This window comes from Ambystoma mexicanum, chromosome 6p (genome assembly GCF_040938575.1).
Source record: "Ambystoma mexicanum isolate Mex_15411 chromosome 6p, UKY_AmexF1_1, whole genome shotgun sequence".
Taxonomy (NCBI): Eukaryota; Metazoa; Chordata; class Amphibia; order Caudata; family Ambystomatidae; genus Ambystoma; species Ambystoma mexicanum.
The window spans coordinates 459,463,198-459,488,691 of NC_090935.1; the positions used below are offsets into that span (position 1 = coordinate 459,463,198).

At 45.9% G+C, this 25,494-nt stretch overlaps 1 protein-coding gene across 1 annotated transcript in view; it reads left to right on the forward strand.

Annotated features, from left to right (window-relative positions):
- ITGA2 (integrin subunit alpha 2) overlaps positions 1–25,494 on the forward strand; it is a 659,006-nt gene that overhangs the window by 484,495 nt on the left and 149,017 nt on the right. The window contains exons 22-24 of the mRNA XM_069627259.1: positions 547–623; positions 712–795; positions 20,731–20,833. Of these exons, the coding sequence (XP_069483360.1) occupies positions 547–623; positions 712–795; positions 20,731–20,833 (264 nt within the window). The remainder of the gene's footprint in view (positions 1–546; positions 624–711; positions 796–20,730; positions 20,834–25,494) is intronic.

The window sequence follows — 25,494 nt, forward strand, 5'->3', positions numbered from 1 at the left end:
AGGCGCTGGGCTTGTGTAGTCTCCCCTGATGTGCCTGTCCTGATCTAGGTCCCTCTGACATTCAAGGTTCCTTACTCACTCCTCTGGTCCCTGCCTCTATCAGGCTTTCTCATAGCCCACCTGTCCTCTCTTCACACTCCTGTGGCCAGTGCACCTGCCAATGTTAACACGTCAGGTTGTGTGCTAATTGCCAATATCTCGGCAATTCCACAACACTGTGGTACCTGCTGGTAACTAAGGGGCGGGTGGAGTAATAGGGCATTATGCATAGGCCTATTTCATGAGAGGCTACTGCCAACATGCAGGGGCTCAACTATGCACCTCTAAATTGTGAGCAGGGGGGCTGGAATGTCACAGCAATAGTCCAGACTAGCAGGTGTGGTATCAGCGATTATATTCCTATGTAATAGTCCCCAGTTCTCAAAGTGTGCATGTCTTTGATTTGTAATTACCTCTAACGTTAATGTCGATGCTTAAATAGAGATAACCAAGAAGAACTCTGTCATAATGTACCTTCTTGATCGTATCAACTTTCATTTTGCGCAGGTAACCTTTGATATTGGCTTTGACTTCAATCTCAAGCATCTTCAAAATATGGCTTCAATAAGTTTTCAAGCTTTAAGGTACACATTAAAGCCACAGAAAGGCATAGTATCACCTTTTTTTTACAGCAAAGTTATCTTTTATAATGCAATATATTTTCATTTGCAGTGAAAGCAACGAGGTGCATGAAGCAAATAACATTGTCAACATATCGATCCCTGTGCAATATGATGCAGAAATCCATTTTACGAGGTACAGTGACAAAACTTGTGTCCACGTGTACTATTTACACACTTTGAAACATAAGATGGTGTTGGTGTTGTTCATGTCAATCACAGCGTCTTCAGTATATATCATATGCACACACTACTCGTGAAAACCATCACTGGATTGGTTCAATAATGATGTACTATTTCATAGCAGTAACACATAATCCAGCAGGCCGGTCTTAAAAATGGGCCCTGGAGCAGTTGACACCCGATTAAGCCAGCCAGATCGGGTGATATTGCTATTAGCACCCCAGGTTTTCAATCTGAAATCCTGGGGTGCTAATAGCAATGTATTTTGTTTCAGTGAAACGGGGTGCGCTGGGGGCGACCCTTGGATCCTTGGAACAGGACCCTCCAGAGAAGGTAAAGAATAACCACAGCTGTCAGAAACTTGGAAAATGTTGTCATCACCTCCTCCTGACTCACACACTCCTACCCTCCTGTTTCCTCACTACCCTACCTCTTCAACCTTTGTTTCCACTGCCTTTTCTCCATGTAACCTCTTCTAAACTACACCAAGCTGGCTCCTCCTGACTTCCCCAAATGCCTTATCTCATCAGGGTTAGCTTTAACCCTTTGTGCAATGCTCCTTCTCGGAATGTCTGCTCTCTCTTGACTCCCACAACCTTCTGTCAACTACCCTCCCTTTTATAGGAGTTTGACCACGTTAGCTCGGACCTCCCCTCACTGTTTATCCTCAGGTGTGTGGGAATGTATTTGAATAAATATGATTGTTATGTTATGTTAGGGAATTTGTAAAGCACACGTTCGCCAAAGCATGTTGGCGCTAACAAACTTGCAAGAGCCGATCAGAAAACTCAGATAACTAAAATAAAAATGTTTTCAACCGGCGTCTAAATGCTAAATGATTCTTAGTCGCCCTCAAATATAATGGCAGAGCATTCCACAGTTGTGTGGCTGCCACCGAGAAGGCACGGTTACTGGTACTAGACAACCAGTACCAGGAACCTGAATGAAACAGCCTGCCTGAGATCGAAGAGAGCGGCGTGGAATGTACAGACAAAACTTAACTTGCAGAAATGCTGCAGCTTGACCATAAAAGGTGTGCTGAACAATACATAGTGCATAAAATTCAAGCTGCTTACCAACAGAGAGCCAATGCAGGTGATGCAAAACCAGTGAAATATAGGCTCCAGCCGCAAGTTGGGCCCCTAGATTTTGTAGGAGCTGAAAACAACTAATCAGGTTCTGGGGCTGAGCTAAATACAATGAATTGCAATAGTCAATACAACTCAGTACCAGAGAAGCCACAACTGGAGCATAAAGTGATAAAGGAAGAAACTGAAACACCTTCCGAAGAGTCTTAAGGTGGAAGTGCCCTAACAGACATGGGGCATTGACTTGCACCTACATAGATAAGGAAGAAGATATCTTAACACCAAGATCCTTAGCCACAGAAACAGGAGAAGTGAGAGGACCTCAAGTAGATGGCGAGAAGGAGGAAGTTGAGAGAGAAAAAGCAAAAAGGGGGGCAACAACCAGGAATTCTGTCTTGTCCCGAGTAGCAGCGGAGGCCAAGGGAGTGGATGAGACCGACTAAAGGCTGGATGTATACATGGCATAGAATAGGGGACAAGGCACAGTCCTGGGGAACACTAAACGAAAGGGAGTTGGAACAGGAGCGAAAAGATGAAAGAGAAAGTATTTGGCTTATATCCGATAGAACAAAAGTAAATCAAGACAGGACGGGGCCTGATAGGCCATTTGAAGCAAGATGAGCCAACAAGATGAAGTGGTCGACTGTATCGAAGGCAGCTGAAAGATCTAAAAGAATCATTGCGTCGACTCCACCCTGGTCAGACAACAGGGCCATGACATCCACAGCTGAAACAAGTACTTCTCGATGCCCCATCCAGGATGAAAACCTGAGTGGAAAGAGTAAAAAGAACAGAGTTTTCTAAAAAGCCACTCAGCAAAGGAGAAATTAGCGATTCAAGGAGCTTCATAAGAAAAGGGAGGAGAGAGATTGAACAAAGATTAACAGGAATAGTGGGATCAAGATTAGAGATTAGAGATGAGAAATCTCGAAAGAGAGTCACATAAAGCCTGTGAGAGAACCACTCCATCTGCAGACTAGTCAGTAGAGGAAGGAAGGCGAACCAAGCAAAAAGGATCCTCTACTTTACCTGTATAAAAGGTAAGCTTGGCTCCAGGAATAGTACTATGGTATAATTTAGTACACTGCTGGAGAGTCAGTTTATCCATACGGCAGTATCATAAATGCCATTTGCATTCACTAGGCTGCGCTTCAGGCAGAGAGATTTCAAATGGTCGTTAAACCTACAGGTACTGGGATTGGGAGTGGGTCATATGGTCAGCGGACACAGTAAAAGCCTGTGTCAAAATATAGGTATCAACCAGCAGACCATCCCTACATTCATCAGTAATAGAATAAATAATATCTGCCATCTCAACAGAAGATGTAGCTGTCCAAGACCCATCCTGCACACGGATGAGCGCAGATGGGCTTTAATTTGGCACGACTTTGGCACATAAGGCACATGCCCGCTGCATCTACCACTGTGTTTCCAGGCCTAAACATGTCTAGTAAAATACATAGCATCACCAGAGCAAATTTGCTTCCTCCTGCTGATGCCACTGAAGAGTGAGTGAGGAATCCATGCTGGGAAGAAAGGAAAATAATGTGTCTACCGGGTATGAGCCCCGGGTGCTAAGCAAGGCCAGGCACCCTCACGTGGAGAAAACGGCCTACAAGGAAATAAGAAAAATGAAACACTTAAAATAAATAAACAAGCAATGGAAATCCAAACTAACAGAAATAAGTGCAAAAAATCCGACCAGTCAACCTCCACGGCTTGGGTGAAACCAGAGCATAAAAGGGGTGGGTGGGGGGGTGGTTTGCTGGCGAGCTCACGGCTAAGATGACCGCAGTGAAGGAGGAGGAGGCCGTGCTGCAACGGAGCCCTCTGTAAGGAGCTCCGATTGAGGAACCAGTTGTGCAGAGGGTGTTTTGAGCCCACTACCCACCTTTGGGACATTAGCTGTGTGATCAGGCTACGGGCGGCGTGCGGAGTGTGCTGCCCCCCTCCCTGGTGCCTGACACTGCCCCCTCTGGATCCCGATGAAGCAGGAGTTGGATGTGGGCCTGCTGTGAGGCTCCGGCGCTATGAGGGTCAGTGGTGCGGCACAGGAGCTGTGGCCCTGATTTGGCAGTGGCAAGCCAACCTGACATGGGCGCACGCAAGACGCGAGGGAGGAGGAGATGCAGCGCAGAGGAGAACGGCAATACCAGAGGGACAGAACAGTTAGAGCGGCTGTGTGTGGGGCCGGGTTTCATCTGCTTGACAGACTGCTTGGCTGACCCAGCGCGGGGGAGGAACAGCAGATGGAGACACTTTGGCTTTCTGTCCCCCCCCCACCCCCACCCCCGGTTCCCTGTGTGAATTGACTAACTAGACAAAGTGGTGGCTGGAAGTGACGCTATGGTACTAGAGACTGCTGGGTGGACCCCCTCTGCTGCATTCCAGTGGGGACACAGACAGTAAGTGACCTAAGGCCTGAGTAATTTGAGCTGTGCGCGGGGCCTGGTGTAACTGGGGACAGGAGCAGCAGGGGAATTAGGTGGCCCCCTGGACTCCCAGAGTGGACTTGGACTGCTGGGGAGCAGGGGTCCATCCATTTACGATTGGTAGAGGCCTGGAGGGGCGGGCGGAGACCCCGTGGAGGAAGTATTTTGGGCAGTAACAGCCTTGACCACGTGTGGCCCTGACCTGCACGCAGAGAGTGTTTGACTGCCACGCCTGAAGGCTCAACCTCTAGCAAGACCTGGCAGGGCTACAGTTCTTCAGAGAGGGTGCTGTGTTGAGCCCGGAATTGTGCCTGGTCTGGACCAGAGCTGCATGGTGGGCCAGGAGCCAGTGGCCATAGGAGGCAAGTAGTAGGGTCGCCTGCAATTTATACCTAAAGAAAGTGTGGAATTGAATAAGATCACAATGACGTCCCCAGGGCCATCCGGCCGAAGGGGGGGGGGGGCGTGGAAGCTGGGACCGGGAGGAATATTGTAAACAAAAATCTATTTCTGGATGTAAGGTGATAAGCTGGAATGCGCAGGGCTGAATAATCCATGTAAAACCAGCAAAGTGGTCAATTACTGGGAGCACCAAAGCACCAAAGTGATTCTTCTGCAGGAAACTCATTTGGTCGGATCGGCTAATGTGGGGGTGGCCAGGGCGTTGGGTCCCCCACAGGTCCTACAAATCATACTCAACCTACTCAACTCGGATCATCACACTAATTCAGAAATCTCTTCGCTTCAGGCTGGTGGAACATGCTTATTGACCTGCAGGGTAGGTTTGTAATAGTGCCCGGTAGCTGACCTCACACTATGGTGACATTCATATATATCTATGGCCCGAACGTAGACGACCCAGGTTTTCTTTTAAGCACTCCTGTCTCAGAGCTACAATTATATGCATACTAACATTGTCTGGGTGGGGGACTTCAACATTGCGCTATAGATGGAGCTGGACAGGTCGGCGGGGTCGGTGCATTCCCTTCCACAGTCGACTGATCGAGTGCGCATGGGCATGTCTGCACTGGGGCTGATGGATGTATGGCAGGTACTTCACACGGGGCACTGGAATTCTCCTTTCACTTGACAGGATGCTGTCGGACCACTCTCCTGTGCTGTGGTCACTGAAAATGGGGAGGGAGGCACTGCTGGGACCACGCTGGAAATCTAAAGCTGTGGCCTTAGCGGATATAGTGTTTCCCAGCGAGATAGTAGATGTGGTGCGCTCATATTTTGAGGACAACATAGGCTCAGTGAACTTGTTGGCCACTGTGTGGGAAGCGTTCAAAGTGGTATTTCACAGTAGATGCATGGCATTGGAGTTTGGGGCATTGAAAACGATTAGAAGGCAATTGTCGGATTTGGAGGGGGTAATCAAGGCTGGGGAGGCTGCCCTGCAGCCCGTCGATGACACAGGGGCTAAGGCTACCCTGAGGGGAGCTAGGGATACATTTGAGGATCTGGTGGACCGGGAGGTGAAATACTTGGGGCACCCCGCAAAGGCACGCAGGTATGGCGAGGAGAGCCGTCCGGGCCGTCTGTTGTCAGCTATGCTGAGGCAGGAAAAAGGGTCCTCTGACATTAGAGAAATACGTATGGTGGAGAGGCAGGTTGTGGCAGATTCAGAGGTCATCCTGAGTGCTTTCAGGCAATACTACGAGGGGGTGTATGTGCCTAGGGGGACGCCTGCCATGGGTAAGTTGGGTGAATATTTAGAGGAGGCAGTCTTCCCAAAGCTGAGTGCGGAGGCGTGTCAGGAGTTGGATGGGCCGGTCTCGGTAGATGATATCCTGGCAGCGACAAAGGCTGTGCCATCTGCCAAAGCCCTGGGCCCGGATGGCATATAAGCATAGTTTTAGAAGGAGCTAGGGCCGGAAGTGACAAAATATATGGTAGGAGTCTCGGAGGAGGATATGACCCTGGGTCAGTTGCCCCGCACAATGCGCGAGGCTGTGGTGATTTTGCTTTTGAAGGAGGGAAAGGACCAGCTGGAATGTGCTTCGTACTGGCCAATCTCCCTGATCAATTTAGACACCAAAATGTTTGCTAAAATCCTGGCGGCTAGACTTTTGTCAGAATTAGTGCATGTTGATCAGTACGGCTTCATTCCGGTGAAGTCGACCTCGTTAAACCTGCGCAGGCTTTTCTCTATATTGGCTCAGGTGGATCCCAAGGTACATGCAGTGGCAGCTCTACTTGACATGGAGAAGGTGTTCGACTTGATGGAGTCGGACTACCTGTTTGAGGTGCTACGGGCGGTGGGTCTTGCGGAATACTTTCTCTTGGCTGTGCAGCTTTTGTACTCAGGAGCGGTGGCCTGGATTGGCTTGTTAGGAAAGCACTCAGAGGTGTTTGAGCAGGTGTGTGGCATGGGACATGGGTGTCCGCTGCTACTCTTGCTCTGGCTATCGAATCCCTGGTGGCTAGATTCAGGAAGTTCTATATTGCATGTTGCCTACTGTTAGAGGGGACGAAAAAACTGGTTTTGCTGTATGCAGGCTAGGGACAACCTACTGTGTTTGTCACAAGAGGTGGCATCATTTGGTAAGCAATCGGGGCTATGCGTGAACTAGTCCAAATTCATTCTGTTTCCATTGACGGAGGCCACAGTGTGGATGGAGGAACTCGAGGGGTTTAGGTGGGAACAGTTCTCTGTTAAGTACCTGGGGGTGTGGGTCAGCAGGAACTCCCAGTCCCTGTTGGGGGACAACCTCCGGGCATATTTGGGGACCCTGGAGGAAAGGGTAAGTAGATGGTCCATGCTCCCCCTGACCTTGCTGGGTAAAGTGGATATTGCTAAAATGATTGTAGTTCCAAAGCTGTTATATATGTTCTATAGCATCCCAGTATGGCCGGGAGATTCCTTCTTTGTGCAATTGAAGTCACTGTTGGTGCAGCTGACGTGGCATCCTAAGACCCCCCAAATAAAGTGGGACACTCTGGTACTGCCGTGGGACCATGGGGTTATTTGCACACCAGATATGGAACTGTATTTTCTAGCAGCACAGGTGCACTTCGCCTCTTACTGGATGCCGGGGCCCCTAGCAAACCCTTATGTGCGCATTGAGAAGTGCTTCGTGCATCCCTATGAGATTCAGGGGGTTCTGGTGACTAGGAAGGTAGTGGATAGGTGCAAATTCGACCTGGTTGCCTGTACAGTACATGCATGGAAAAGGCTTCTCAAGAGGCTTGGGGTAGACATCCTGTGTGATCCGGGGCTACAGATGTGCCAGATTGAATGCCTCATTACTACCTGTTATAAATCCTGATGAATGAATGGGTGGCGCGTGATTTGCGCTATGGCCTATATGTATCCGGATGGGGTGTTTGTGTCACTGGACCTGTTTGCGCGCAAGGTGTGAGGGGGCCACGTGGCAGACTACAGTACTATCGTATGAGGACTCCCTTCAAGACATGGTACCCCACGTTTCCAGATCCCCTCTGCAGCTCCCCCTCTTGCGCTATCTCCTGACCTCGTCCAATGCTAGAGGGTTAGTTTCTTCTATTCTTCTATCTATGGGTTGGTGTAGCGAGGGACGCCCCAGAAGTTGCTGAAGTGCAAAAGCCAACGGGAGCGCGATGCTGGGGCTGCTTTCATTGATAAACAGTGGGCAGTGCTGTGCGAGAGATCACGTAGGGGGTATTCAACACCCGAATTCAGATGGTCCAGCTCAGGACACGAAAGGGTATACTTAGTGCTGGCTCACCATGCTCTGTTTGACCCCTCTAAGAGTGACAGATGTCCGCGAAGATTTCCTCCATATGATGTGGTCATGTTGTGGACTATGTGGGTTCTGGGGCGTGTGACGGGCACCCTCTCAGATATGTTTGATTATGCTGTGCCTGAGGACTTGCTGGACTGCATGTTTGGGTGGCTCCCGGGGGTCCCGGCGTCTGGTCGAAAATGTCTTACTAGTAGTATGATTCAGGCCAGGAAATGTATACCGATGCGCTGGACCAGCCGGATCTCCCCTACTACCCAGGCCTGGATAGATATGCTGGTTAGGCTGGGCATTCTGGATAAAGAATACAGACTCCTGTGTGGGCCACGGACTAGGCCGAAAAATATTTGAGGCCCCCTTGAGGCCTATACCGTGGTGCAGTGCCCAGTCGCGGCCACAGGGGACACGGCGCTCCAGGAGTGAGGAATGTGATTTCCATTTTCCCGCCTTTGCATGTAAGGAATATTGCTGGGTATAATGTTGTAATGGTGATGGTCTAATTGGGCCCTCAATGTTTAATTGCTGTAATGATTGTTTGAATAAGATGTGAATCTTCTTCAATAAATAAAGTTTAAATAAATAAATAAAAAAGGAGCAGAAAAGGAACAAAGGATACAAACATAAACAAAAGGATAATAAAGCAAACTGAAAATAAGTACAAATAAAAACAGGAGGCACAGCCGAATGATTGGTTTGTTTAAGGTCATTCCTCTTAGTGCATTGTTTAGTCTGCCCTTTCCCCTCATGGGTTTGAGAGCCAATCCAATATCTGGCACAGTCACCTTCTTGGATTTATTATTCATGACTTCACATGACCTACCACCAAGACGAATCAGTGTTCCTTGTGAGATTTCCCAGTTATTATAATTGTATGTATTGAGCGGAAAACCTTTCCCCAGGCAGGAACAGAGCTTTTTACAAGTCATAGGGGGAAATACACTGCGAGGGAAGCAGATCGTAAGGGATCAATACAAGAGAGCAGTCAACCTGGAAGCAAGTGATCTAAAGGCAACCAGAGGAGAGTAGATTGCCTAGTATCATGTTAGGTGGGGTGTGGATCTGGGTGTTAGGGAGGAGACATTGCTTAAGGAGGAGGGGGTACAGCTGCTACTGGCAATATAGAAGTTAGGGGATGCATCTGGTGATGATGGGGAAGAAGTTCCAGACTCTGGGTCATTACAGAGAAGACCTGACTTCTGGTTCTTGCCTTCCAGCACTGGCAGAGTTCAAGTCTGCATAGGTCTTTCTTCTGGTAGATTTTAAACCTCCAGAGATGCTGAGCTTCTCAGCGAGGTAGCTCGTGGACTTTATACAATGGCCTTGAAGGTATTTCAGAATCATTTGATGGTGATTTGTGCTTGCAGTGAGAGCCAGTGCAGTTAAATGGGGCTCAGAGTGATGTGGTTGAATTTGCATAGACCTTTGATGAATCATGCCATAGCATGGCGGACACAGCTCAGGGGATCCAGGGAGGTCGCTGGAAGGCTGTGCAGGAGGACAAGCAGTTAGGAGAGGACCAAGGCTTGGACAGCATGTCTGAAGTTGTTTGCTGAAAAGAAGGGCTTGATTTTCCACACAAGGGACAGTTGGTACCAATCAGTTTCTGTCTTACTTGCTATGTGCTCCTTGAAGGAAAGGTGACTGTTGATATACAAATCAAGGGACTTGGCACAGGTGGTGAGCTGGTGTGTGAAGCCCTCGAGGCACATAGTGGAGAGCCAAGTCTGGTTGTCAGGGTGTGTGATGTTGTTGGGCAGCGGTAGGTAGGAGGTGTTGAGGTTCAGGTAATTAAAGGACATCCAAGACTAGATCAATGTAAGGCAGACCTTGAGCCTGTGGATGCATTTTATTGAAGAGATCTTGAGGTAGAGCTGAGTGGCATCTGTGTATTGTTGGATGTGGATGTGTGGCACCAGGAGTGATCAATGGAAGAGGATGAATCCCGGCGGGACTCCGCGGGTGATGGTTAGAGTTGGTGATCTCGAGGAATCCATTCTGTCCTTTTCCTTCTAGAACACACAACGTTGCACAGTTAACTATCTAATGTTTCAAATGGCAGCAAGCATGCCTAAGCCCATTTAAATTACATTTGTCTTTTAATAAAGCTTTCATTTTCTTGATTCATTAATTTTGTCATCTTTAAATTAAATATGGCGTGTGGCACCATGTAGAGGAGCGATTGCTATGTATTGAAATGCCTGGCAATTGAATACTAGATTCCACATTCATAATCCTAGTGGATATACTGAAAATACTGCTAGTACAGTGTGTGTCACGTCACTTCAGCCTTGTCCAATTATAAAACTGAAATCAACATGTTTATAAAAGTCATCCTTTTGTTTCAGGTATCACAGCAGTTCAATATGTTATCAATAGTGTTATCAATATGCGCTCCTTACGGGGCTTGAGGTTTGCACTCTGGCTCCCAGCTCAAATTGCATCCCAAGTAATATCCTCCTTCAAACGTGTTTGTTGTTCAGGGAGGCAGTCCAGGTGCGGACTGTTTGGTACCCTCACTGCTATGAGTTCTGGTCACTACAGTCCTCGTAGGGTGCCAAGAGCCATCTCTCCCTCCTCTTGCTTTAGTAGTACTGCCTTGGTGGGGGAATGTCAGAAATCTAGCACTCCACAGTGGGGCATTTGTCACCCCTGGGCTGCCCCACCAGAGTCAGGGCTCTGAGATAGTGTGCTTGCATTCAGAGGACGAGGGGTGCTTTCTGGCTCCCATTTGAAACCACTTTCACAGCCATGTCTTCATCCAAACAGTTGCTGCCTCTAGCACTCTTCAGGGAGTCATTTGGATCTGTTAGTATCCTCGCTTCTATTAATGCGGATCACTGTAGCCCTAACAGGTATCCTGAAACGCACTCTTCCACCAGTCTTTTCGTAGTGTTTCGTTACTGGGTGTAAATTCCTGCAAACTGACACTCCACAATGATGCATGTGTCACCACAATGCAGCACATCCGGATTTTTGGCAACCACAACGTTTTTAGGAATGGCTTGGGGGCGGGAGCTGGTTGGGGAAGCTGAGGGAGTTTGGGTGGGTGGCAGGATAAACGCACGTGATGTGCTCTGGGAACTGGGTGGTACAACCATGAGGGAAGTGAGAGATCGTGGCAAATACCAGGTCTTTTTTGATTTTTTGGGCAAACCAAAGGGAATTCTTCAAGGGTGACCAGAAAGCAGTATTGGTGTGGAGGTGCAAGAGGGCAGTTGGCCACCAGGAATGTATTTGATGTTTGGGGCAATGATAGGCCAGACATAGCCCAGCGAGCTGGGGCTATTGGAAAAGGGCAAGGTATTCTTTTGTTGTTGGTGGGTTGGGGAAGGTGAGGGTGGTGCATATCTTTGCTATATGTGCCACATGTTTACCTCACCTGGGCATGCCGGTCTACAGGTGCTCTGTAATCAGTTTGGATTAGAACGAGATTTGAGGGGGTATACACGCCATAAAGCAGGTAACTATGGCCAATATTTCACATTTCATCTAGGGGTTCCAATTAGCATCATAGATAAGTAAACTATGAACTTGTCCTCGAGCCTACACCCCTCATTGGAAAATACCACTGCAGTTGATAATAACACATCTACAATTCTATGAATCTAGCGTGTTTTTTCTTAACATCTTGACATTTACTTTGGCTGCTACCTGCTGAAAATATACATACCAGCAGCGTCTAATTGGGCCCTGGGTGTTTGGTGAAACCATCACTTAAATGGCTGCAGCAGGAAAATAGATGGTGCAGATGGAAAAGGAAAATGCTAAGTTTCACTGCAGTGCATTGTGTATAATAACACGTATGCCTGTCAGCAATCTAATATTGCACTGTTTCTGATAAACTGTGTAACTGAATAAGAGCAATTTGACGGTGATTTCATATGCATACAAATTGCGCCAATTAAAACTCAAAATACAAATTAAATGATGTTGTCAATGCACACAGTTTTTTGCTGGTTTTTACTAAGACTTATAAAGGTGGTCAGAAAGTGTGTCTCATGGCACAAGGCAGCATTCTGCCACCTTCACAGTCGCAGCATTACTCGCATGCAAGAAATATTTCGCCTTCATCCAAACCCAAGCAATAGTGATTACGTCTACAGCTGTTCTAGCCACTGAAAAGAGACACGTTAAAAGTAATGCTGAAAATGTTGAGAAAGTAGCCTCTTGGGTGTATATCGCGTGTACAGTGCTCGATTGCTTCCCATACAGAAAAGATCGCGCTTTCAATACCACTTGCATATATGTGCGCAAAGACAAGGATAAAAAAGAGATAATGTGCAATTTATTAACTTTCCCGTAATGTATGCCTATGCAAATTCTGACACTGACTGATACACTTTTTCTGGAATTTTCTTTAAATAGCATTCGCGTAAGGAATGTTTCAGTATTTCATAAGAGGAGTGTGCATTTTGCTCTAGATTTGTGTGCACTTGTCCTTGTTCACACTGAAAGTCGTAGGTGTCATCCTTCCAGAATTGCAGTTCCGCCTAATCGTGTCTGTGGGGCGGGTTGGGGTTACTGCGCAAGTCTAGGAAAGGCGGCCCCATCGGTGCCACGTCAATGCTTTCTGACTCTGTGCTACGGCTGGAGGCAACATCCCCATGGGTTCGCAAGTGGTGAGCCTGCCTGGCCACTGGCAGAGGTCGTCCGGGTCGAGCGGTTGAAGAATGAGAGGCCTACATTCTCAGCATCTCTCAGCAGGTGTGACAGCCCAGCAAATGTTGCATGATAGGGCCTCGTGAATCAGTCTGCTCCACTCTGCGCTGCTCTGTCACCACTTCGTTCATGCTACCTACTGGAGGCGGGGAAGCTGGAGAATTACAGACTAGAGCAATTCACTGCCGAGTCAAAGCGAGCTGAGCCAACAAAATAATGGCAGTGGAAAGTCCCTCACAGCTGGCATCCTTCATCCCCACACATCCGCTACACAAAAGCCTGTGATGGAAGGGTGATGATCCCTGCATCTCTAGTAGTTAAATGGGTGCCTTAGTTGGAGCTAGCACCACAATACAGGAAGAAAATGTCTTTTTATATAAAGCGTCAAGCTCTCATCTCGTACATGTGCCAGAGTTTCAGGCTTTAGAAAAAAGGCCTTAGCTGCTAGCGGCCTGATGGGCAAGGGCCACCAGGGGACATAAGGAAGACTCACCAGAGCTCCGTCTCAGACAGAATTCTCCAGGTCTCCCAAGGCTCTGCCCCATCTAGCCCTGGCCTGCTTCAAGCCCTGAAACGTGTCCTTGTCTTCCTTCCACCCATCCCCAGAACACCGAACTCTAACCTGGAAACCCAGGTTTGGCAGAGAGGACACAATTATATCAAATGATTTCCCCAGGATCACACACTTTACTTGAGTGTAGCTGGGATTTGAGAACAGTCTGTACTTTGGACATTTACGTACATACCCCCTCTTAGCTCTGGATGATGCAAATATCGTACATGGCCCATTCCATTCCAGAGATGCTAGTCCAGTCCTGTTTTTCTTCTTTGTATTCGGGGCCTCATAGTCCTAGATTTATATTGAGGAAAGCCAGGCCACGTGCCAGAATGCAAAGTAAAACAAGCATTGGCAATGCCAATAATTTTGGCATTTAATGTTGTTCTTTGCATTATGCATTTATAGGCACCGGGGTGCAAGGCGGCGTGTGCAAAGTTTTAAAGGAGGATGCTACAAGTGGCACGGGTGTGCAAGAGAATGAGAAGGCAGGAGAATAGAGCAAGGGAGGAAATGTTTAAGAGCAGTGATAGAAGTGTACCAAAAAAGTAGGTGAACTGTGACTCTGGCAGGGGACAGAGTAGGAAGGAAGATAGCAACGTGCAACATATGTTTCAAGGGTTGCAGTTATGCCGGTTGAAGCAGATTTGAAATCGCTGTAACTGATATCCATGGTAAAATGGAGAAGTGTTATTTAACTTCACAAAGAACAGTTCTGGAATGGTGAAAATGGTTACAAAAAGTAGTGGAGCTGTTAACAGTAAACAATCCAAGAAGTGGAACACCGCTCCCGACTGTTCCCACTCACTTCGACCACTGACAAGAGAGGATGCCATTGATGATGAGCAAGAGGAAATATGAGTGAGAAAGGTTGAGAGTGAGAGGGTGAAAAATAAAGCAAGTGAGAGAATGGGGTAGAGGGTGGGGGTAGAGAGAGAGAGAGCGGGGTTAGGGTCGGTGGTAGCGGTAGGGAGAGTGGGGATAGTGGGGTAGGGTGGGGTTAGTGAAATAATGGGGGTAGGTTGGGGTAGAGAGAGAGTGGGGATAAGGGGTGGGGTAGAGAGAGTGGTGGTATGGTGGGTTGGGTTTGAGAGAGTGATGTTAGGGTAGGTTGGGTTGAGAGTGTGGTGGTATTGGTAGAGAGAGTGGTGTTACGGTGGGTAGGTGGGGCTAGAGAGAGTGGTGTTAATGTAGAGAGAGTGGTGTTAGGGTGGCTGGGAGTAGAGAGAGTGGTGTTAGGGTGGGTGTTAGTAGAGAGAGTGGTGTTTTGTGAGTATAGAGAGTGGTGTTAGGGTGGGTGGGTTTAGGTAGAGAGAGTGGTGTTAGGGTGGGTGTAGAGAGAGTGGTGTTAGGGTGGGTGGGTGAGGGTAGAGAGAGTGGTGGTATGGTGGGTGGGTGGTACTTGGAAGTGTGGTTGTAGGGTGGGTGGGTTAGGGGTAGAGAAAGTGGTTGCAGGGTGGGTGGGTAGTCGTAGAGAGAGTGGGGTTTGGGTGGGCGGTTGTAGAGAAAATTGTGGTAAGATGGGTGTAGAGAAAGTGGTAGTAGGGTGGGTTGATTTGTGTTTAGATAGAGTGGTAGTAGCGTGGGGTTGGGGGTATAGAGAGTGGTGGTAGGATGGGTTGGTGGGGGTATATGGAGTGGTGGTTTTATGGTTGGGGGTAGAGAGAGTGGTGGTATTCGGTGGGAGTATAGAGATTCATGGTAGGGTTGTTGGGTGGGGGTCCAGAGAGTGCTGAATTGGTGGGTCGATGTAGAGAGAGTGGTGGTAGGGTGGGTGGGGGTAGAGAGAGTGGTGGTAGTGTGGGTGGGGTAGAGAGGTGGGTGAGTGTAGCCAGGGGTGGTATGGTGTGTTGTGTTAGAGAGAGTGTGGATAGGTTGGGTGGGTGGCAGTAGAGAATGTGGTGGTAGTGTTGGTGTACAGAATGTGGTGGTGGTATGGTGGGTGGGTGGATGGGTTGGGATCATGTGGTGGTGGTTGGGTGGGTGGTATCATGTGGTGGCGGTAGGGTGGGTGGGTTGGTGGGTTAGATAATGTGGTGGTGGTAAGGTGGCTGGGTGGGATAATGTGGTGGTGGTAGGGTGGCTGGGTGGGATAATGTGGTGGTGGTAGGGTGGCTGGGTGGGATAATGTGGTGGTAGTGTGGGTGGGAGTAGAGAGAGTGGTGGTACAGTGGGTGGTACAGTGGGTGGGTGGGGGTAGAGAGAGTGGGGGGTAGGATCAGTGGGTGGGGTGGAGAGATTGGTGGTAGGGTGGGTGGTGGTGGAGAGAGAGGTGGTAGGGTGGAGAGAGTGGTGGTAGTGTGGGTGGGTGGGGGTGGAGAGAGTGGTGGTAGGGTGGGTGGGTGTGGAGAGAGTGGTGGTAGGGTGGGTGGTGGTTGAGAGAAAGGGGCTAGGGTTGGTGGGGTAGAGAGAGTGGTGGTAGTGTGGGTGTAGAGATGGCAAGGGGCGTTGGAAGGACAGCCTCGAGAACTTGCTGTGACAACTAGCATGGAGAGAACACAGTCTTGAAAATAGGATTGCACTGTATGCCTGCCAGCCAGGAAGACATCCTGCTCGCCCATCCCCGGCAAGACTAAAGCAAGCCCAAAGATGGTCTGCGGCATAGGGGGCATTCACGGATGCGTAATGCCCACAACCTGGCTTTGATATCAGCAGTGTAAATGGGCCAGGAATATGCATGAGAAGCAGCTCAGGTAAGACAGCACAGTCACGACAAAATGAGCACATTGCAGACCTCCATAAACTTCATGAACATGGCGGGGATGCCGGCAGCAGAACCAGGCTGCAAATGGCTGCAGCTTTGGCTCGAATCTGCTGAAAATAAATCTGCCTTCATAGCTGGGCTAACCCCTACTCGGTCCCCCGCCCCCAGATATAAACCATATTCATCTTCCCTTATAGCAATGATTACACAGATTCTCATTGTTTATTGGAAAACATACAGATCACTTTATTGGAGTCATCTCATGGGCGATCCTAGCCTTGCCTGGTCCCGAGTTGACGTGGCATAAACAACTCACCAGATGGCCCTCCGCTATTCCCGGGCATCAAACAAACCAGTGATCCATCACTTTGGTTTTAGTATCCTTCCGAGTGGCCTTATTACTTCCGATTTTAGTTCTTAGCGAGTAGTCAAGCCTGCCTGTGGTTTTACTTTTCTGCCAGGACAGTCACTCCCATAAACCTGTATGGAGAGTAACCCCAAGGAAACTGCAGTTGTATAGAAGTCCCAAATGTCAATAAGGGTGTCAGTGCCCATCAATCCCCAACCTAGCTCCTGCATCCAGCAGGTAAAGCTTGCGGCAGCATCTGCAGTGTGACTCCTACCCGGCTAGGACCACCCCGTAACTCCACCATGCTTTGGGGGTGGACCCTCGCAAACCCCCAATGCCCACACTCAGAGTAAAACATACTCACCTTAGCTCCTTACGCGCATCCTGCTCTCCTGAGTGCTGCGAAGACGTCTAGGAGGAAAACATCATGACCCACACTCGACAAGTGCACCCCATCCCTGTCAAAACTGAGATGGTCCTACTCACAAAGCATTCTGTGCCTTATAAAAACCCAAGCCTTTGAGCTGCATCCATTTTTCCATGCACTTGTTCACTCTCCTAGATTTCTTTAAGGCCGCATAGGACCCAGCACCCGGCCACACACTCTGTGGGACAATCTCAAACCCGTGGAAGTGGCACACGCTGGGGGTGGCAGAGGGGCAGCCCGTTATGTCGGCTGTACCTCTAGCGTACCCTACGTCTGCAATGCCAACTGCTTAGCTGCTAGCCTACAAGGCACTTGTGTCTCTCTGCCTATGTGGTGCCTTTGAGTTATTATGTTTGCACTGTACACTTTATAGATATTACAAATAAAATAAAGCAACAAAAAACATTTCATTTAGAACCTCAGAGAAGATATTTTAGTAGCTTATCAAATAGACTTGTTTAAGCATAACCTTACATGTTGTCGTTTTATGTTCAACCAAATGCAGTCTGTTTCTTACCAAGTTGGCAGTGAAGGATTTGTAGGATTTGTAGGGTTTGTATTGTGGGACTAAATGGGTTATCATTGCGAGAGGAGGATGTGTGTAATGAAAGGTAGAGTATAGTTGTTGCATTGATACATTTGTTGATATTGAAAACCAGAGGCAGTAATATCTGAAGACAAGATAACATTATTTTAAGACTTGAGAACCCTTTTATGGATCCCAATGTGGTGTAGGCATTGTTTCATTTACTAGGCACGCCATCTGTGTCAGCAGGTTTCTCTTTGGAGTTTTCCACCAAGGGAGCCTTTTAGAAAGCTGATTCCCCAGTGCAGATCCCTCTCCATTTTCAGGCACAGTTTGCCTGATTTTCATTCCCCCTCTGGTTAAACTGAGGTCTTGCATATATCGGTGGTTCCTCCTTTGCAATTACAATGTGATGTTTGCAAGTGAATGAATCCTTTTACCAGATACACCCCTACAAGGGTCATGTGGAGATCACTTCCCAACATGAAAGGAAGGTCCCATCACTGCTAAAACTAAGACCACCCATCACTCATATATTCAGGAGATAATAAGGAAATGTGCTAAGCTTCCTGGCCTTATAACCGACTAAATAAACCTGGGGCAACATAAATCGATCCAAAATGCAAAAGGAAAACATGTATTTTCTTTATAACACAATATTCATATGAATGCAGAATGCAATGTTGTGCAATGTCACAGAAGTTGATAAAGTAGACTACTTTCTATTGAGAGATGCTGCCGGAATATTTTATGATTGGTTGCTTGAATCCCACCCAGTAATTACCTGTTCCGCCCTCCCCTCTTCAACCTCTATTGTTCGGATAGTTTCCAATTGCAGTCTATCTTTATCGTCAATGCCAGGAATAAGATGACTCCCTGCATATTCCAAGCTGTGTGATAAATCTCACACTATGGGATGTATGCCACCGCCCAGATGGGGGCAGCCCAAGCAAGATAGACATTATCCATGAGTTGGCTTATTTCCAGTGAGGGTAGTTTTCCTCCCCACTAGTGAGCACCATACCAGCAAATCTCATGGTGTACCTTTACTGTATTAAACCAGTCTAATGCTTCACTTGGACTGCACTCGCGTTGCATTGGTTTTTATTATCTCCAAATATTATTGCATATCTCCAAATCCAAGCCTGTCTCGAGAAGCGCAACAACCTCGGCCCACACCAATCTGGCTTCTACCTGTGTTATGGCACAGCATCTGCTCTGCTGGACCTAAAACACTAAATGGACGATATCCGAGACACTGATGAATCTGCCCTCCTTTTATTACTTGACCTCTCCGCTGCCTTTGACCTCGTCAACCCCAAACCCTTGTCCACCACCTCACCACTGCCGCCATCTTCACCCCTGAAGCCACCAACTGGATCGCCTCTTTTCTCTCCGATAGAACAACCCTTGGACTCCCTCAATATCTCATACACTAAATACACAGACGACTCACAAATCCTTCTCCCTCTCTCTGGCAACTATTTATAGGATACCTCTACACTCAACTCCATCTACCAAACAATCCAAGCTTGGACGGCATTCCATCAGCTGTGCCTTATGACAACAAAACTGAAATACTAATTGTCGGTTCCCAATACTTGCTCTCCAAACTTGACCCCGCCTATCAAGCTTTCAAGACACAGGCCTTCACTATTCCAATGTCCTTTGCCATCAAAACCTTGGGAGTCTTCCTTGACGCCTCCCTCAACATGTCATGACAAATCAATGTCATTGCCTCTTCTGCAGCCTGCACCACTAAACATATCAATGTCAGGAAACCTTTCCTCTCCACCCAAAACTGTCTATTCATAGCTCGTGCCACTGTAGGCTCAAAACTTGACTACTGCAATGCCCTGCTTGTGGGCACCTCAAACTGGAACCTTAATAAACTTCAGGTAATTCAGAACAATGACCTCCATGCGACCCTAAACCTCCTCAGACATGACCACATCTCAGCATCCAGGAGAGAAATCCACAGGTTCCCCCTTCAAAGAGTATCAATTACAAAACCATCACTATTACACACTGCTGCCCCTTCAACTCTGCCCCTCAGACCTTGCTCAAAGATTCATCAAAGTGACCTCTACTCAACCCATATGCTCCACCTACTGGCATTATCTCACAATACCGAGCCACAAATGCAGCATAGTAGGAGGCTCCAGATTCCATGTCACTGCCACCACCCTCTACAGCTCAATGGCACTGGCACTACATGCTGAATTGTCTTATTGGCCCTTCAGAAGGAAACTAAAAACTTGGCTCTTGAACTAATTTCTCTGCTGGCCCTTTTTGCCTATGACTGTTACTCCTGCTCTGCTGTCCTCCTTACCCCCACCCCACCTTCCCTCCTTTTCTCTCATTTTGCAACCAGCGCCTAGGTGCCTCAGGGTTTTGTCCCTTTTATAAATACTAAATAAATAATGACATTATTTTTATACTAGTTTTATACTACTTTATGTGTAGTCCTCATTGTCATTATTCCATTTCTTATACTTTCTCCCATTGCCATGATGTCTGCATGAGGGAACTCTGTGCTCTTTAAATGGCTATCACTTGATTATAACGGACAGTACAGCGAAGCATGAGCAGGCAATGATGCAGCTGGAAAGGTAAGGAGGATGGTCATGGGTCAGGCAAGACTTCCAATCCAAGACTGGGCCTTAGTATCCTCCCACATGGCAGATCTAAGATATCAACACACATGGACAGAAGCAACGAGCAAGGCAAATACTGCTGTGCCACTTGTCCAAGCCGCCTAACACATATGGTCACTGGCCCTCAGATACCCTCCTTTCTAAAGGTCCTGTGGCAGTACTTTTCAGTTCTTCTGGTAGCGTCCACTAAAAGAAATTAGAAGTGTCCTTGAGCAGCATTTTTGAGAATTGTATCTTCTGGTATTAAGTACATTTCTGTAATGCAGCTTTGGCAAATTAAGACTAAATGAGTAATGCTTCTGTTTTTAGGGTTACTCAGTGTCATCACCTTCTATGAACTGGAACTCCACTAACATTTCTTGTACACGGTTCCATGTGACAATAACGAATGAAATTATAACGAAAACTTGTTTAACTAATTAAAAATAAGAAATATATATCGATTTTCTTTTGTTTTTGTCTTGCTTTATTACCCCACCTCAGCCCCCACCCCTTTCAATCTCGTACCCTCGCCCCCATATATACCTTTTACCGAAAATCCGATATTTTTTCGTTATTATTAATTCGTTATTAAAGTGATTCATTAAAATTACTGTATACCCTTGTACACTACTGAGGGTTGTTTGGAATGTTCTATTCAGATATATGGCTAAGCACTATTGTTTAAGATTGTAACTTCTTTCAGGAATTTAACAGATGTGTTTCTGCCTAGTGGGTAAGATTGTTTACTTTACGACTAACAGTGAAATATCAATATTTGTCTAGGGTTTCCAACATCAACTTCTATGAAGTATATTCCAATGAAATGGTTCCTTCCACTGTAAATAATTTTGATGACATCGGACCAGAATTCAACTTTACAATTAAGGTTTGTATGTCAATTGTTGTTTTTGCATGCAAGTGTAAGATTGTAATAGGTGTAAGTGTACAATAAAACAAGATAGGAATACAGGAGTAGTTACAATATATTGAAAATAGCAGAAGATCATTACAATACAGTCTTAGTAAAACAAGAATTATACCGACAAAACGTTTTTTAAATCGTCGTTATTGTTTTAATTCCTCTAAAACAACTCCAGACACTCATGTGAGCTTGAAAGAAATAGACTTAGTAATTAAATAAGTTTAGGAGTTTTGAAAATTGGAAAATGTATCTAAAATGTGACAGTATATTTGAAATGTTTAGAATTAACTGAACATGTTTTTTGTAGCTGTTGGTAAAATAAGTATACAAGAAAACGAGTTTGAATATGCATTTTCCAAAAATTGATTCTGTAGGAGGACGCATTATAAAATAGATGCAGGGTCACCAACAGTATAAAAGTGCCCAAATAGAAATCATGAGGCTTTTCGCAACAATGTTTGGTAGCAATGCCATTATTGCTATTATTTCTTTCAATACAGAATACCTTTTCATGCTGCCAGTGCCCAAAAAGTCAGCATTTCCCTGAAAATACAGTTTCTTTTTCCTTGTGTGGTGTGGGATGTATTGACCCACTCCGCTATGCTATGTGGCATCACCATCCAGTTATGGGGAAAGAAACAGCAACAATGGCGGCAAAACCCTTGTGCGCGCCAAAAACCTACAAAAACTGTGTGCTTCAGCCCAGGAAAATGGAAGTGTGAAGGGGGTCGTAAATGGCCTCTGGAAGGAACGAGCAAGGAAGGGGATGACCTGGACTACGGGGAGACAAAAAAGGGGCGGATCATCTGTTGCTAAACATGAACAAAGAACCAATTTTTAAAAGACTCATAACTTGCTATTCAAAATGGTGAAAAATATAAAAAGGACAGAGTTGTTAATTTAATTTCTGGCTGCACATGTGAAGAGGCGGTAGAATTGTGTTAGAAAAACCAAAGCACTAGAGTAACAGGGGATACCAGGAATATCCAACTACTGTGACCTGGCCTGGATAGAAAATGTATTAGAAAAACATCAAAGGTCAGAGTAGTAAGAGTGTTCAGGTGGTTGTTGTTGGTATAGCAACAAAATCTACATACTCAAGCTAAATATAGAATCTGCATCTATCACTATCTCAACAATCAATGAGGAGAAACAATTAAATTCAAACCTCTAGGCAATCAAACAATTTAATATTTTTATTTATTAACATTTGTTAAATAAATCTCTAGAAAAAGTATAATTTTAGTAAAAAACATACAATAACATTGGTATCTACAATATTATTAACAATAGTTCATATGGATCAATCCCTCCATTTCATTGTCGGATTGATCTGATACAAAATTCTCATCCATAAATCACATCCAACCACACTACAACCATACCACATACATACACAAGCCCAATAATAGAATCATTCATAATACAAACAATGATAAAACAATTTATCCTCAAAAATATCCAACAATCTAAAACATCATCATACAATATCTGGTCCGTTATTAATGTAGACCATCAATATAACACCTAAAAGCCAGTTCCTTGTAATTATGAACTCTACTGGCTCGGGTGGGCTTGACTTCTAATTTTGTTCATAAATAACAAAACAACCCCAACCCGACATGTTTCTTTCTGTATCACGTCCAGTAACCAGAAATTCTTCAGGGGTGTTATGGTCCAGCAGAGTCAGATGGATTGTACATGGACAAGAAAGAGATATGTAGTATGCCCCAACAACACACACACATTGCGTCTCCTATAATTATGCGGTGTACGACCCGGGACAGGGGTAACCTACAAGATCACAGAGGTAAAGGCATCGTGTCGCCACAATAGTCATCCGGATTCCAGACTCTGATTATCAGAGGGGAAAACTCTCAACCTGTGTTCAGTACAGGATAAAAGGCGACTTGATACCTTTATAGAATAATCAGATTCTGTTCAATATATGTATAAGTCTTAACCATATCATGGCAGAATGTTTCTAAACCATTGATATAGACCGCGGCAACGGAGTGAGTCGTGGTCATCAGAATATCGATATCTCAGTGGTTGTATTCCAACTGACGGGGCAGACGCGTGAATCCGGAATGACGGTGTAAGCACACAAAAAGAGGGATGCACAACCTGCCACCCATGGTACATGTGCGGTGGAATAGAGCACACCCGGCAGAAATGTGCCAGTGGACTCCATGACCAACAAACAGACTGCAGAGAGAAAAGCAGCACTTTGCAAGTGAAACCCCAAAATGTGCCTACAAATGATATTTGCTTTGTTGCCAAAAAACTCCAAAAAACCCATAACACAACACTTTTCAACATTCAAAATCTTACCTGGTGCTAAAATTCATGTATCTAATGAAACATTGTGAACATACAAAGTCCCAATGTGAAGAGCAAAACATTCTTCAGACAAACTGGATTGTCTGAAAACTGACAGCGTAGGCCAAAATCTGGGTGCAGTACCCGGGGCTACCTGAATGACAGCTGTCAGAGGAGTACTGAGGAAGCTTTAAAGGGACCTAAAACAAAAAAGTCTGCTGGATTAGCAAACATAAAAAGGATTGTTGCCAAAAAGGAATACAGATTTTAGGTGTGTTTTTTCCCCACAGATGTTAAGGCCAAGAAAGAAATGTATTTATGTTTGATGTAACAAATATGGGTTCTGCTGGATTTAAGAAGTTAATTAGCCTGGCTGAAGCTTGACGAACTGGAAAAGCAGGTTTTTCTCCCAGAAGGAGGGCCTTGCTCTCAGCAAAAACTCACTGGGAGGTGTTAATTGTGGGTTAGAACAGAATCTTGTCTAAAGAAAGTGAAGGAACAACGCCAAACATCAGCCCAGGAAAATGGAAGTGTGAAGGGGGTCGTAAATGGCCTCTGGAAGGAACGAGCAAGGAAGGGGATGACCTGGACTACGGGGAGACAAAAAAGGGGCGGATCATCTGTTGCTAAACATGAACAAAGAACCAATTTTTAAAAGACTCATAACTTGCTATTCAAAATGGTGAAAAATATAAAAAGGACAGAGTTGTTAATTTAATTTCTGGCTGCACATGTGAAGAGGCGGTAGAATTGTGTGACATGTTCTGGACAGGAATGGCAATATATGTGGTTTTATGCAAAATGTATTACTGTTAGAATTGTGAAAATTTTCCTGCATATCCCTATCTTAAACACGCACATTTGTGGAAATTTGCATAAAATTTGGAAATTGTCTTCATAACGAAAAAAGGGTAAAATTCAGTAGAAAGTTGAGACAAGATTCCACCGCTGCAGGGTTTTGAGGAATAGCTGATACGTAAAATATGGCATCTTTGTGTGTGATTTGTATAAAGGTGTAGAAATGTACATTTAGTATCAAATCCGATTTTGAGACCAGTGGCTAAAGGGAGGTCTCTGAGGGTTGTAAAGCAAATCATAAAATGTGATATCATCCGGCCTTGATCCAATCACTCAAATTGCAAGGTGGAGATGAAGTGTGGTCCTATCCCAGCTCACAAGGGCAAGCTTAGCTAAACTGGCCCATACACCCCCCTTTGTGATGTCATCCTATAGCATAAATAGAGACAGCTGATAACACATAGGGACTCACTGATCCAGACACTTTCCTGATTCCGGCGAAGCACTCTGATCCAGCATCCTACATCTGGCTTTAATATTCTTCCAGATCCAGATGCCAAGACTCCTGCCAGCAATAGAGACTATTTATTTCAGCAAGGCCCAAATCCTCAAATGTATTCCTCTCTACCCAGTAAAGCGCTGGGTGGTGTGAGAAGGCCTTTTGAACCAGTATCCTAAAATTCTTTGGCTTGCCACCACTAGGCTTGCCTGAGGAACTCGCCACCCAACTGATTCAAATACCCACAGACTAGGACGGCAGATCCTGTGCAAATCCGGCGATCCAGTATAGCTGATCCAGTACCATGTCTGAGGTGCTGTCTTTCCTAGATCAGACCAATCCTATGACCAGAGCTGACGGTCCATTTAAAAAAACTTATCCTGTGAGTATTAATAGGAAGAACTGTGGCCCATTGTATAGTTGCATCGTTTTATCCCTATTTCGAACCCGTCCTATCTTTCATTCAGAACCGGTATCGTTAGGAGTATCTTTGCATTGTCTTATCCCTATCTCAAACCCATCCTATCTTCTCTTCATAACCAGTATTGTTAGAACAATCTTTGCGCTGACCCTTTTCTCATCTGAAGAAGTCGAGTTTCCTTAGCAGGCGGGTCACCCTGATTAAGTGACTGTAAGATCCCTGTGTGGTAGTCGCTTTTTCATAGTCATCCTCTAGTGTAAGCAAACCCATTTGTAATTCTCAAAAGTGCATTTCTGTTTTCCATTCTCGCGCCTATCTCGCAAAAATGACCTTTACTAGAACCTTGCTAACTCCCTCAGATTTTGCGATAGAAATGAAATTTCAACTCCTACTTGTACCTGACATCTGTAGCTATCCGTAGAACCCAAATCAGTGTGATTTTCCAGTTATCGTGAATATCGCGCACGGAAAAGTTTGCCACGATTTAAAAAATCTGAAAGGTTTACACGTGTGAAATAGCTCTAAACTGCTTCCAACTTTGATTTTAAGATTTCAAATGTTTTCTTTGGACTAAATCATTGCTTG